At 39.1% G+C, this 15,795-nt stretch overlaps 1 protein-coding gene across 1 annotated transcript in view; it reads right to left on the bottom strand.

Annotated features, from left to right (window-relative positions):
• Positions 1–518: 518 nt before the first annotated feature.
• The window catches only part of Wdfy2 (WD repeat and FYVE domain containing 2), a 74,267-nt gene continuing 58,990 nt past the window's right edge, over positions 519–15,795 (bottom strand). Inside the window, exons 6-10 of the mRNA XM_013034846.1 lie at positions 11,535–11,640; positions 5,964–6,065; positions 4,680–4,810; positions 2,608–2,716; positions 519–1,785 (exon numbers count right to left, since the gene is read on the bottom strand). Coding sequence (XP_012890300.1) covers positions 1,756–1,785; positions 2,608–2,716; positions 4,680–4,810; positions 5,964–6,065; positions 11,535–11,640 — 478 coding nt within the window. The 3' untranslated portion in view covers positions 519–1,755. The remainder of the gene's footprint in view (positions 1,786–2,607; positions 2,717–4,679; positions 4,811–5,963; positions 6,066–11,534; positions 11,641–15,795) is intronic.

Below are 15,795 nucleotides of genomic sequence, written 5' to 3' on the forward strand. Positions count from 1 at the left end.
CTACCATCACCAAAAAGAGAATAAGAGAATAAGATACTTTGGAGGTAGGATATAGATAGGAAAGGGCAAGCAATTGGCCTGTTTATCTGCAATCAGCATTTAACCTGGTATTTATTTAACCTGGTGATGCTCAAGAGACTCGGTGATCCCTAATAGTCCTGACATAGGAGATCCACTGAGGTGTTAGATGTGCAAAGTACTTAGAGTGGAATAGGTATCTAGTACATGCTTGTAACTAATCTTAATTCTATTTTTATAGGTGAAAAGATTTATTTTGTATATCTGTGCCAGTACTGGGGCTTGAATTCAGAGCCTGTGTATTGTCCCTTAGCTTTTTCACTCAAAGCTGGCACTGTACCACTTAAGCCACAGCTCTATTTCTGGCTTTTATTTTATAACTGGAGATAAAAGTCTCATGGGCTTTCCTGCCTGTGCTGGCTTCAAATTGCAATCCTCAGATATCAGCCTCCTGAGTAGCTAGGATTACATGCAGGAGCCACCAACACCCAACTTAAAAGATTTTTTAATAAGGAGTTCAATATCTTGAAGTGAGTCACTTAGTTCATTTTATCAAGCTTAACTGGATTCCCTTAGACAAATTTTTTAAGTTCATTTTCTAAAGTCTTCTTTTATGTTCCTAACAAGAAAAGAGCTTGATCTGCAGGCTTCAGTACCTTTTATATCAGATCACCTACAGTCTTCGTATGAAAGTATACAAATAGTTCTGGTGAAATACATTAAGATACAGATGTTTAACATCTGTTTTTTTTTAAAGTGGAACACAATATAGATGATAAAGAATAAAGAAGGTTTATAATCTTAAAGTAATGAAATTCAAGTTCTGAGATGATGTCACACAGGGAAAGAAACATTATAAAACACTTGTTTTGGAAGCACATAGGTTTTTGTTTTGTGCTGATATTATCAGTAAGGGACAGCTATGTCCAAAAAAGAAAAAAGAAAAAAACAAAATAAAACAAAACATGAAAGGTTCAGGAAGCCTCAACTGAATTCTAAAAGATTCAGGCACTGATGGTTGAAGCTCTCAGTTATAATCATCTACTCGGATGACAATGGCTGGGAGCAGCTTTTTTCTAATGTGGGAAGACAGAGACAACAGGCAGAAATACAAAGTCACTGTTAGTAAGAACATCAGCAAGTCAGGCAATAGGGCTGAGTCAATCTTCAGGCAATTCAAGAACTCAGCTGGTAGATCTGCACTCTTTCCACTGAAGACAGGAAAGCAGAGACACTGGGAACAAACATTGAAATACATACATACACTCTGCTGCAAAGCAGTAATGGGCACATGGAGACAAAGAAAAAGATGCCCACAATACATGTTGAGGTAAAAATAAAGCAAAACGCATGGAAACTACTTTATGACCAAAATACCCTAAACAGATACTTTCCTCATTTCTCCAATACACAAAGCAACAAGTAAAATGGAGGACTGAAAAATCAAACATCCCACACAGATTTTTCAGTATAGTCAAAACACTGTAGCACAGTCAGACTGTATAAGCCATTTGATAAAAAAAATATCTTCTTTTGTATTGTATGAACAAGTTGAAGAGTCCCTGCAAAGGTTCTTTCACTAGTTTGCCACTGACTGCATAGTTAAGATGCAAATTCACCCAGGGTCTTTAGCTTCTCTTCCTGCTCACACGTATGCTTTACTTTTCCAGTACTGATTCAGATTAGAACACCCATTTCTTTAGTAAATGCTATTTTTTTTGATTCCTGGGGTAGCCATCATGACACTACTGGGGTCATATCCCACAACTGTAAAGAGAAAAAGAAGATGAAGGATGAGATAAATCAAATTGTATGAAGGATGAACAATCCTTAGAACTGAACTTAAGTGAATTTTTTTTCTTTTAGCAAGCAACTACATACTTCACTACATGATTTCTAGATCTTTAAAGATCAAAAACTTAGGAGCAACCTGACATTTCTCTCTAGCTACTGAAGAATAAAGACAGATCAGATACATTTAAGGACAAAGGGAACTAATATATACTGGACACTACGCACATACCATGTTCTTCCCACATCTTCTCATTTAATCTTCCAAAAAATTCTATAAAATGTCAAAAATAAGGGAACCAAGGCTTCTGGGTTTAAATATTTTATTTAACCTCTACATGTTGCTAATGACTCCAGGGTTGGGATGGGATATGACATAGGTGGCCCCTTCTATTCAGGGCCTTTGCTATATCCCCAAATCCAGTTGGTCACTAGTCCTCAGAGAGGCCCTTGATGAATGCTCTTAGGTTAATTGATCTTAGTGGGAAAGGTCTTGTTTACCACCTGTTGGCTTATTCAAGTCCTATCTTACATTCAGTGACTAGGTCAACCCCATTAGCTTCATGACAGCTTTCCCAGCAGCTCCATCTCCCTCTGCTGAATGCTTAAAATTCTTCTCATTTGTGCTACTCCTCTGACTGCCATGCATGACTTACTAGAGGAGCTGTTCTTTGCATGTTAGATCCATTCATGTAAAAGGCTCTCAAAAATGCTCAAGCTCGGGATAACCTGAACAGAGCTCTACAGGCTCTATTTATAAAGCCCCAAACTGGAAAGCTTCATAAGATAGTATCTTACCTTAATAACTTTGTCAGTTCCAGAAGTCAGTAACCACCCCCTGGTTGCATCAAAATGCACATGCACAATGTTATGCTTACTGTCATGGAAGGTGGCTGTGGGAGCACGTCTGAAGGGAACAAAACAAGAGTAAGTAGTTGACTTATGAATTCTGGAGATCTAGGGTGTGATGTTACATTCTAATATTTGGCTTAATGGCTAGAACCGTTTCACTGTTAGAACCTCCCAGATCTGCTTTTATTCCATGGTCGTCTATTATATGATTTAAAAAAGATAATAAAGGAATGTTTTCTTATAGTTGCCAAAGTGGGAAAGAGGTATCTCCAAAGGTCCTTCAAGAGAATGTGCTACTCTGATAAGAGTCTTTGAAAAGCTCTATTTGTATTTTTTTGAAGTCTTTTGAAAACCACATTGCTTTTGCTAAGTTTTTGCTCAGAAGGATAAGTGCTAGTAAAATAGTCTACCTTGGCCTATTTAATTTTTTAAAAAAAGTGTGCTATTAAAATGCCCAGGATAACTACTGACTGTCATTGTAACTGAAGGCGATCCATTCTTTTTTCTTTTTCTCACAGTCTAACTGCAGACTTAGGTTTCTCTTATGCATTCTCTCAAGGTGTAACAAGCTTTAGTAAGAAGGTTTGGCAGCTGCCTAGGTGCTCCGAGCGAGGAAGGGTGGAAGTCACAGGAGGAGGGGAGCCAGGGTTTCAGTCAAGCAGACAACTCTCCTGTTTCAAGGGCCACTCTTCTGCACTGGGCTCTCAGAACATGGTTTTCTTTCTTCCTTCCTTCCTTCTTCTCTCTCTCTCTCTTTCTTTCTTTTTGGTCAGTGTCATGGGGCTTGAACTCTGGGCACTGTTCCTGAGCTCTTCAGCTCCAGGCAAGTGCTCTACCACTTGAGCTCTACTTTTGGCTTTTTTGATAGCTAATTGGAAATGAGAATTTCATGGACTTTCCTGCTTTGAACCCCGATCCTCAGATCTCAACCTCCTGAGTAGCTAGGATTACAGGTGTGAGCCACTGGCACCCAGCTTCTTCCTTTTTTTCTATAAAAATCCAAGGGGCAGGTCTGCAGTATACTAAAAATGATCAGAATTACAGGTTTAGGCTTACTTTGCAAGTTCCTTAGACTCTAATCTATATCGCTATAAATGAAGAAATGAATTAGACTATCTCTAAGGTTTCCTCTCAGTAAAAACCCTTACTAACTCTACCATATATGAGAAGTGGACAATAATGAATATATATGTCTACTTATGCAAGGGTATCTTAATGTATATCTGATATGGATAAACAGAAGTATTTAGAACAAATTGACTACAGTACAAGGCACAGGAGGATTGTGAAGATAAGTTACCCTCCAGTAACTTGCTAACAGGGAAACATTTCAGAGCTGTTGTCAGGTAATTGTCAGTTAGTCAACATTGAAGACAAAGCATAGTTCTGGCCACCTTTCAAAGCACACCTAGCGTGCTGGAATCCTGAGGAAGGACTGATGAGAAGTCAGTTGCGTAGAAGGCACTGGGACTATTTGGGTCTTTGGTAAAGTGGCTTAGCTCTTCCTGGAAACTGAAAGTTCCCAGAACCAGAGGGCTGACTCAACTCTAATAACAGATACCAGCTTGGCCTTCAAGGTGAGTGCTGAGCCCTTGCAATCCTGGATAATTCCCAGAAAATAAGAAGACAGAAAGAAGAGCATTTCCTTAAATGCACACATACTCATGAACTAAAGGAAGTTCATAGATGAGTTCTTTGAGCACTCCCCTTGCCTCTTAAGATCACATGCTGGAAGTGGTGCTGTGGCTCAAGAGGTAGAGTGCTTGCCTTGAGCTGAAGAGCTGAGGGACAGTGCCAAGCCCAGAGTTCAAGCCCCACGACTGTCAAAAAGAAAAAAAAAAAGAAAAAAGAAAAAAAAGATCACATGCATTTGTTGATGGCAAAGAAGAGCTTTTCACACTTCCATGCTCTACAGCAGCAGGGGCCAGAGCCCTAAAACCATGGCTGTGTGCTAAGTGAAGAAGCTCACAGACTGGATTCCTCTGACCAGAAGGGGCCTGCAGATCGCTGGAACTTACTCTTCATCTGTGATGGCCTCATGGCAGCTGTCACAGACCCTTACTTCAAACTCGAAGCCCATCAGGGGAATGGAGGAGCGCTTGGAACTGCACTTGCCACAGACAGCCTTCCCACATTTGCGACAGTGGTGCTGAGGAAGGAGAGAAAACAGATTATCATGACTCCACACCGCCCTTCTGGCACACTTGGGTGGGGATGCCAGGCAAGAGCCCTGGAGCCAGGCATGGTGCATGCCTATAATCTCTGCACTTGGGGGGTATAAGCAGGGAGACAGAGAAAATTTGAAGCCAGCCTGGATTATAGAGTTAGGCCCTATCTTATGAAACCAAAGAGTACCTAGAAACCTAATAAAGCAAAAACCAAGTGTCACTTTCCGGGCTGTGTTCATAATGAAGACTGCAGGAAACACATCTGATAATGCTGCCTCCCCCTCCCACTGTCCCTCCTCTATCCTTTTCAGTCACCCTCCCTGTGAGCTACAGAGGAGGTACCTAGGATCAAGTGAACTTAAAGCTGAGTGAACTGAGGACCTTTAGTTATCACTTCTGGATGAAGGAGAACACAGATGAATGCTGACTCAACCCATTGTCTCTTAAATGTGGCCATGTTCAACCTAGTGACCTAACATTTTATTTCTTTAGGGAAGACCAAATCAAATCATAGGTTATTAAAAATTCTGTACAATGAGCAGATCTGAATAACTAAAACAAAATTAGAAGTCACATAATGAAAGAAAAATAAATATTACTTCTATAATTTCATGGTTTGAACCTAGATGAGCATGGGACCTTTAATTTTTTTGGGGGGGGAGGGGGTTCAGCCCTGGGGCCTGAACTTTGGGCCTAGGCGCTGTCCCTCAGCTCTTCAGCTCAAGGCTAGCGCTCTAACACTTGAGCCACAGTGCCACTTCCAGCTTTTTTCTTTTTGCTTATATGTGCTGAGGAATCGAACCCAGGGCCTCATGCATGCAAGGCAAGTGCTCTACCACTGAGCCACCTTCCCAGCCCTGGCACCTTTAATTTTTAAGTGCATTTTAGTAGATGCCATTAAAAATTCTGAAACAATGTCTTTCCACAACTTAATGGGAAAGAGTCACTACAGAAATGGAATCTAGTAGGCAAAAACTGCAGTAGACTAAGGAGGGGGGTAGATCGAGGTGCTGTTTGCAATTACTACAAGCTACCCCACCACAACTCCCACCTGGGGTCATTATTTTACCTGAGGCTATAAGGCTACATTATTTCCTCAGAATTATAGTTTGATGTAACACCCACATCACCTACCTGCCGTAAGCCAATTTTCTTACTGTCCCACATTTGCTTGAAGTTCCAGAAGAAAGGCTGATCACACTTTTGGCAGGAGTCACTGTCCAACCACTCAGGGGTCTGGTCAAATAAAGCACACAACAGGTCACAGTGAGGAGTGGTATAGACAAAGAAGTCTGACAGTGATGAAGCTTTCAGAATCCGGATGTGTTAGAAACAGAGGGCCTTCAAAAGTGAACCCTACTGCATTGTTGGTGGGAGTGTAAACTTGTTCAACCACTTTGGAAAGCAGTAAGTGGGATCCTCAAAAGACTACACATAGAGCTCCACTATGATCCAGCCACTCAACTTTTGGGCATTTACCCAAATGGAAACAAACAAGGCCGTACTAAAGCTACCAGCACAACTATGTTTATCGCAGCTTTATTCACCATAGCTAAGATATGGAACCAACTCAGATGCCCTTCAGTTAGATGAGTAAATCAATAAAATGTGGTATTTGTGTGTGTGTATGCACGCACACACACACACACACACACACACACACACACACACACACAATGGAATTCTATGCTTCCATCAGAAAGAACGACACTGCTGCATTTGTTAGGAAATGGAAAAACTTGGAAAAAATCATATTAAATGAAGTAAGCCAGTCCCAAAGAATTTAGGCCTCATGATTTCCCTTATTTGCAATAATTAGTATACATATAGGATAATCTTATCAGAAGAGCTAAAAAGCTCAAAAGTATGCACATATGTCCATATAAGATGATGCTAAGTGAAATGAACCCAAGATATGGACACAAAGGGTCTCTATTGTTATTGTTTTAAATGTTTTTGTTTCTTTTGTATGTTCTTCCCCCTATGGCATATCCCCTGTTGTCACTGTACTTGATTTTGGTACTGTGCATCTTGTACTTGTATATACATTTGTCTAATCTGGGGAGGAAAAGGGAAATAACAAAATGCTGAAACAAGGACACAGGATGACCTACTGCAACAATGATACCCACAGGACAGTATATTGGAAATGAACTTTACAACTCAGGTGGGGGAGGTTGGGTGGGATGGGGTGGGGAGAAGTGTGGGAGATGAGGGTGGGAAGGGATAATGGGATAACAACAAGGGAAGAGGTAACAATGATCAACAAGGAGTAACTATGATCAACAAATAATGTACTCATTGCCTTACTCATGTAATTGTAACTCCTGTGAACATCATCTTTATAGTAAAATAATATTAAAAAAAAGAAACAGAGGGCCTTATTTCTCAGTCAACTATTCAAAAAGTACTTACTGAATTATCTCATATGTTATTAGGCACTGGGATAAGATGTAGTAGTGAATAAAAAGAATTCTCTACATTCAAGTCATAAAAATATTAACAATTCTTTGGTAAGTCCAAGAGTAAGAAGCCCAAGAAGTAGCACACAATGCAGAGGGAAAACAGGGCTCAGATTCAGGCTGGGGTTCTCTGCAAGTGGTATGGTAGCAGAACCCCTAATGTATGGAAGGAGGCTAGGAAAGGGAGCTGAGAGCAGCTAAGGACCACAGGAATAAATCTGGAGGAGGGTGGCAGGGCCAAGCCTCACAGGGTCCCGAACTTAGAACATTATCTCATATTTTTTGATGGGAGGTGATTAACTTTTGCTCTGATTATGTACAGTGCTTTAAAAAAAAGTCATTATAACAGTGATGTACGGAGGGGTTACAGTTATGTAAGTCAGGTAAAGAGATCATTTCTTTCTGGACAATGTCACTCCTTCCTTAGCTCTCTCCTAGTTTTTCCCTCCTGTCCCATCCACAAGTTAGTTGTATATAATTCATTTTAACATACACTAGTGAGTACCATGCCTACATTTGTATACCCCTTGTCCCTCCATTTCTGTACTACCATGATTTTTAAATGAACATTACACAGTCAGCTGCCCAAGTTGGAGTGATATAACCTGACTACAGTGCTGTTCATGGCAGGGCCCCATGGGAGGTCTGCTCCTTGGGTTATGGGTCATTCAATATTCTGGCTTTGTTCACGATTTCCCAACCCCATCAGAAATAAACTAAATATGTCAGTCAGGTTTTCAAAGTGTGTTCTGCTTAAAGTTATTCTTCAGTGGATCTTCATAAATGATGTAAATATTGATTGTTTTTGGTTTCAGAGTTTCACATTCAGCACTGGAATTCATCACTTGACAAAGGAAGTCACCTCTTTCCACACAGCGCTGCACTCAAGCAACAAAAATTCCCAATCCTAGGGTTTCTCAAAAGTGAATTTCAGGAAGCAGATGACTTGGAACAAGTTTGAGAAATGTCCTAAATCACCTCCCTCCCAACATTCACAGTAGACGGGAGAACAAGAGAGGCTCTGGATTCTGTCCTTCGCTGACAGGACTTTTCCTGAAGAAAACCTGCTGTAGAGAAAAGACTTTATAATCCAGGCTCTTCTGTCCTCAGGGAGAAATGAACCTAACACTACACATTTTCTCATAAACCAAATGAAAAGGAAACTTTTAAACTTTTTCATCTATTTTTAAGATTAAGAAAAGTAATCCTGGACTTACTTTGTAATTTTTAGTTCTTATTCAGTGTAAAAACATCATACAGCAATAAACTTGTCAGCTAAAGGACTATTTTACTTCTAAAAAATTTAAATATATTGTTTTTTTAAGAATATAAAATGTAGGAGAAGATTTTAAAAAAAGAAATAAAAAGTTACTTCTTATACAAATAAATCAAGTGATGCTAATAGAACATAATTAGCCTAGACTAATCAGGAACTTCTAGTGGCCTGAAAACATTGAACAAGCATCTTACATCATAAGTAAAAGGCATTTATTTGAATGTGCTATTTAGACAACTGAGAAAGCAGTATCAATGTGTGCTTATGGAACAATTTCTCAAACATTACATTGTTACCATTAAACATAGAAAATGTTTAACAGATGAAAATTGACAGAGATACAAGAGATATGAACATGCCAATCAACAACAGGGGAGCCCGAATTGCTAAACTTCATGAAGAGAAGTGAAACTTTACTGTTAGCCTGAGAATGTAAATAAAGGCAAGATATCTTTACCCTTGCCTCCATAGGCAAAAACAGAAAGGGATTAAGAATAAGTATTGGTGAGCATATAAGGTGTCAGGACAGGAAACTCCCTGTCTTCCAATAAAAGTATAACAGAGTATAACTGTTTGGTTGCTAGTTAGCAAAGCCAAGATTACATCTGGATCAATGTCACATAGGTCTGTACGAGGAGATGGACAAGTGGTCATCCAGGTGTTGTGTTTGACCAGCTTGTGGTCATGAATGTGCCCTTTGCTTGGGAACAGAGAAGATATAACTGCTATACATTATGGGATCAAATGCAGAAGGAGCCCAAGATAAATACAATGGGATATAAGAGCTCAAACAGAAGCAGACTTGTAGTATGCATAACATCATTTATGCAATATTAACGTACACACACTCTATCTGTTAGACACATACTACATTTGTATCACAGTGGATGCCTATAAAGAGGGTATTGAGAGAAAAAAATAAATTGGCATGTATAATAGGATTCCATTTTTGTTAAAAAATTTAAAATGTGTATGTATAGAGAAAAACATAATGATGATTGCCAAAATGTTAAGTATGGTATTGTGAGGAACTATTTGTTAGCCTTTGATAACTTTTCTATCAAAGAACATAGATTATAAATATGATTGTTGAAAAATGATAAACATTTGAAAAAATGGATTTTATTACTATACAGACACACTAATAAATGGGATACCAACTCAATCTGCATTCAGCCACTCAGGATCTCCCACTGCCCAGCCTTCACTGTCCTCTGTCTGCCATCCTCTCTTCTGTGACTGCTGTCATACAGCTAATGAGCATTAACACATAGGTGTCACCTCTCCAATTCACTTTGCACTTGTTTTTGGTATTTCTTGTCCTGCAAAGTTCATGAAGCTCCTAGTCAGAGCATGCCCAGGCCCCACTATCCTTTCAACACTACATACTTCCACAAACCCTACTCAGAGAATATTAGCCAACTATGCCCACACCCTGTTCAAAATACCAGCACTGATTTTCAACTTCACATCAATTGTACTATTACACCATTTATACTATTTAATAGCATTCTGAAATTTCCAAAAAGTGTCAGCACTTCTAGTTAGGGACAGATTCATTTTATGTCTCAGGCCTGCCAAAGTGAGCACCCTTCAGATCTTGGCACAACCGGAAAGTAGTTCATTAGGTAATGAGTTACAAAATTGGTTTCAGGATATTTAGGTTAATAAAGTAAGATGCTTGCAAAAGATGAAAGGAACCATTTTCACTGCTTATTTAGAGTCTTGACTTAAGATTTCTAAGTCATCTACAAATAGAAAGTGCCCCTATATCTGCATGTTAAGATGTATAATTTAAGCATAGGATTCCTCCTCAAATACCTGGTTTCATTTCTGGAAATCAATTATGATCCTTTGGATCTTTCTTCTATAAATAACAACAACAACCTCAAACAAACTAAACTTCATAGAAACAAAGCTAAACCAGATGTGGCTGTCCCTCATCCAAAGCAGGCTACCATACATGCAGAACCCAAGCCAGGACACAATCTCCAGCTTACATGGGAGTCTGGTTACCATGACCAGCCCTCATTGAAATATCCCCTGACTTTATATGGATGGTGCCAAATATACTTTTCAAAAGCAATATTCAACAATTCCTCACATCCTAACAGTAATGATCATTTTAATTAGTTACTAATAGAACTCCTGTGGATTTATAGTTTGAGCAAATAAGGCTTTAATCTTCTTAAACATTTAATTACTGGCATTTGAAAGGTATTACATTGTGGGTAAGAGCAACTATGCTCTTGAAAAGAGACTGTGAGGGCAAGAAAAGAATTGTGGAAACCATGTTTGTCCTTGAAAAGTGTTATTTTCTATGTAACTCTTATACATGTAAGAGATAAATAAAAATATAGTGCACTGTCAAAAGGACAGTCTATCCAGTGCTATGGAAATAAGGACATTATAAAGGAGAAATTCAGTAAACATCCTAGTACTTAAGATGCTTATAAATTAAACACAAAACTCATTTTTAAGAAAACATTGTGGTAAAATTTAAATACATGCTTAATAAAGACTCAATATACATACCCTGGAGAGCTGCCTAGAACATGGCTCTCAGAAAAGCATAAAAGAATTATTATTTCTCATTTTTCTATTAATACCAAATTACATAAAGCATGTGCATTTTCTGTTTTCAGAATCTTTTATACCAAAGTATTAATTGCCAGAAAATAGGTGGTTCCTTTTTCTTACCTGTACTTTGCTGTAAATGGTGTAACAGATTTAAAATAGAAACAACTTAGTCTGTTAAAATTCTCATGAAATTTCTATTACATTAATGTTACATACCAATTCATGAGGGGTAGAAAAGAATAGTAAGTCCTCTTATACTATGATTTTTACATTTTCTAACACAATACATCTCATTTTATGGTTTAATCCTCAAAGAAATAAGAAATAAGCAGGAGGGGTGGTGGATTCAGAACTGTAGGGCCCAGTCCAGCCTTGGGCGACACCCACCTCTTGCCTTTCCACATCCATGTTCCAGACAACAATGCCACCATCACCGCCACAGGAGATGAGCTGCCGTGTGTGCTGTGCATAGGAGAGAGCCTGGACTTTGTCACTGTGAGAGAAAACCAGGGGTGGGTGACAGTTGAGTACAGCAAAATGTCAGAAACTTCAGCAAAACTGGCCAGTGTGTAGACTCACATTGGAGCCCCTGCTATGGATCCTAAAATCTGCTGGAATCTTCAATATGATAATAGATTTAAAGTCTCAAGGCTGCTCTGACTTGCTCAGGCAACAGGAGAAAACAGTCTTCATCAGTTAACAAAATGTAATCAGATTGTTAAACTGCTTATTATATCCTATTAGTTTCCTCCTTAATTAAGATCTGTGATACACATCCATTTAAAAAAATTTTTAGTACCATGACTTTACCTTTGAAATTAGGGTTAATGTCTCTGAGTACAATATGTAGGTATATTTTATGCTGTCTGTGGAATTTGCCTAAACTAAAGTGGATTGAAATGCCCCGTGGATTTAACTGGCAGTCAGGGGTTGTGCTGCTTAAGTGTGTGCCTCAGGGATGCTGGAGCCCAGGCAGGCTACTAGGTATTTCAGAGTGAAAAAGAGCAATAATAACTTGAATTTCATTGACTTTCTAGTTCTCCAGCTTTTATTTCCTTTCTCCCAGTATTGTGTTTTATTTTTCTTTCTTGTTCATGAATAGCTGACCAGTTATTCCCCCGGGTGGTAAAAATGATGGAGAATTCAGCTTTACATTCTGGTAATTTGGTGATTGCAGCAGTGGATTACTGAGATCTATTTATATTCCCTTTTGAGTGAGAGAGACAGGAATCTGGGTTCTTGGTCTTTTTGCTTGTATGATTATTCATATCATAAAAGCTCAAAATTTGAGCTCAAATCAATTAAGTTTTATGCCTACTGGGAAGGAGGTCTTTGATATCTAGATAAATAAATAACGTGTGTGTTTATACCCTCTGATAGTGTGCTAATAACACGCTTGCATGTGACAGACAATTCTTCATGTCATATTCTTTTTTTTTTGGGTCCGGTTGTGGGGCCTGAACTCTGGGGCCTGGGCACTGTCCCTCAGCTCTTCAGCTCAAGACTAGTGCTCTACCATTTGAGCCACACCGCCACTTCCGGCTTTTTTCTTTTTTGCTCATGTGGTGCTGAGGAATCGAACCCAGGGCCTCATGCATGCAAGGCAAGTGCTCTACCACTAAGCCACCTTCCCAGCCCCCATGTCATATTCTTTCTTCCAATTTTATCTATGGAATATGTTAGTTACCTTGGTAATCACTATAATTAAAATGAGTGTTTAAGAGTATGGCAGATAAGAAAAAATGAAAAAGAAACACAAGTGTCCATGCAATTTTTTGAAAGAAAAAGTAATTCTGTTTTAAGTCAGGGGTTCCCAACCTTTTTTTGTCTCAGGATCCATTTCTATTCTTAAAGCTTATTTGAGAACATCAAAGTGATTTAGTTTAAATGAATAAAAACTACAAATATGTATAGTATTTTAAATTACCTAAGAAACTGAATATTCATTCACTTGAAAATTGCAACAATAAACCCATTTCAATATCACAAATACATTGTAAGAAATACCCTTCCTTTCTTTTCTTTTCTTTTTTTTCTGGTGCTGGTCTTGGAGCTTGAACTCAGGGCTTGGGCACTGCCCTGAGGTCTTTTTGTTCAAGGCCAACACTCTACCACTTAAGCCACAGCTCAACTTCTGGCTTTTCAGTGGTAAACTGGAGTCTCATGGACTTTGCTGCCCAGACTGCCTTTAAACTGTGATCTTCAGATCTCAACCTCCTGAGTAGGTAGGATTACAAGTGTGAACCACCAGTGTCCGACTAGAAATATATTTTCTAAAACAAATTATTTTGCCAAGGCCCAGAGTTAGTGACTCACACTGAGGATTGTGGTTTGAAATGGTAAAGCAGTAGCTTTTAGCAAAAAAGCTAAATGACAGCACTCAGGTCTTAAATTTAAGCCCTAGTATTGACACACACACATTTTTTTTTCTGAGAAAAATATCACTGTTTAACTTTTATGCAAGTCTTTCTGTCTGGCTTAATAGATGCCAGGTATGGTGATGCACATTTGTAATCGCAGCTCTCAGGAAGTTGAAGCAAGAAAACTGTATGAGGCTAGCTCATGCTACATTGTAAGATTAAGGTCAGCCTGAGCCACTAGCCAAGACCTGTCTCCAAAAGCAAAAAGGAAGCTGGGCACTGGTAGTTCATGGTTGTAATTCTAGCTACTCAGGAGGCTGAGATCTGAGGATCATGGTTCAAAGCCAGACAGGCAGGAAAGTCCATGAGACTCTTATCTCCAATTAAGAAAAAAAAAAAGCTGGAAGTGGAGCTGTGAGGTTTACGTGGTAACACTATTGGCCTTGAGCCAAAAATGCTCAGGGACAGCAGCACCGAGGCCCTGAGTTCAAGCCCTAGGACAGACACCCAAAAAAATAAAAAAGGGTAGACATGGGTACTCCTTTCTGCATCTATGAAATCACTCACCCTTATTGCTTCTGTACAGCTCTTCTGTCCATTTGTGAGGGAATGATGCTGCTAAAGATAATCCTAAGTGTCAATTTGTCCCAGAATATGAAAGGCAGAAATAAAGGGCACAGCATGGCCAATGACTTCACTTGTTTTGGCTTATAAAAAGATTATGATTGTGCCCAAGTTCCATTACTTGTGATGACCTGCTCCCCTGGTTTACTGATGGATGCCTTTGACTACAGTGTGAAAGCATGCTCTTCCCTTTTGTGGAATCTGCCTAGCAGAGCTTCTGTGCACCATCACAATTATTTTCAGTCTTCAGTCCTTAGGTTAGCTTGATTAGCGTCAATTACTTAAACAGGGGTCGGGGAGGGAGAGAAAGTACCCTCGGGAAAAGCGTTCAATTCTTTAAAACTGTTCTATTTTTTTGTCTTTAAAAATTATTTATTATGGGGCTGGGAAGGTGGCTCAGTGGTAGAGTGCTTGCCTTGCATGCATAAGGCCCTGGGCTTTATTCATCAGCACCACATAAGCAGAAAAAGTCAGAAGTAGAGCTGTGGTTCAAGAGATAGAGTGCTAGCCTTGAGCTGAAGAGCTCAGGGACAGTGCCCAGGCCCAGAGTTCAGGCCCCACAATAGACCAAAAAAACATTATTATTTTTATTGTCAAGGTGATATACAGAAGGGTTAAAGTTACATAATTAATGAAATAAGTACATTTCTTGTCGAACTTGTTACTCCTTCCCTAATTTTTCACCTACTTTCTCTCCAACCACCGCCCCAAGTTGTACAGATTATTTCCAACATATTATTTTGTGTATATTGCTGTTACATTGGATCCCCCTTGTCCTTTGTCTCAACATTATGTTGTTCCCCTTCACTTCCCTAATTCAAATAAATGTATATACAATACCAGGGTACCAAAATCAAATATAGAGACAACAGGGGATTTACCACAGGGGGAAGAACATACAAAAGAAACAAAAAATACCTCTTGTGTCCATGTCTTGGAGTTCATTTGGCTTAGCATCATCTTATATGGTCATATGTACATAGTTATTGAGCTATTCTGCTCATCTGAGAAAAATTTCCTAGACTTATACTAATTATTGCAAATAAGGGAAAATATGAGACCTATATTTCTTTGGGTCTGGCTTATTTCACTTAATATGATTTTTTTCCAGGTCTTTCCTTACAAATGGGGTGGTGTCATTCTTTCTGATTGAAGCATAGAATTCATATATATATATATATATATATATATATATATATATATATATCACATTTTCTTGATCCATTCACCTACTGTGGGGCACCTGGATTGGTTCCATATCTTAGCTATGGTGACTAATACTGTGATAAACATAGTTGTGCTGGCAGTTTTAGTATGGTCTTGTTTGTGATCATTTGAGTATATACCCAGAAGTAGGGTTACTGGGTCATAGGGGACCTCTATTTTTTTTAATGTTTTTTTTTTTTCAAAAAGTTTTATTGCAGGCTGGGAAGGTGGCTCAGTGGTAGAGCACTTGCCTTGCACGCATGAGGCCCTGGGTTTGATTTCTCAGCACCACATAAGCAAAAAGAAAAAAGCCGGAAGTGGCGCTGTGGCTCAAGTGGTAGAGTGCTAGCCTTGAGCCGAAGAGCTGAGGGACAGCACCCAGGCCCAGAGTTCAGGCCCCACGACTGGACCCCCTCCCTCCCACCCGCAAAAAAATGTTTTAGTGCTGTGTTGATGGC

The sequence above is a fragment of the Dipodomys ordii genome, unplaced genomic scaffold (assembly GCF_000151885.1).
Source record: "Dipodomys ordii isolate 6190 unplaced genomic scaffold, Dord_2.0 Scaffold197, whole genome shotgun sequence".
Classification (NCBI taxonomy): Eukaryota; Metazoa; Chordata; class Mammalia; order Rodentia; family Heteromyidae; genus Dipodomys; species Dipodomys ordii.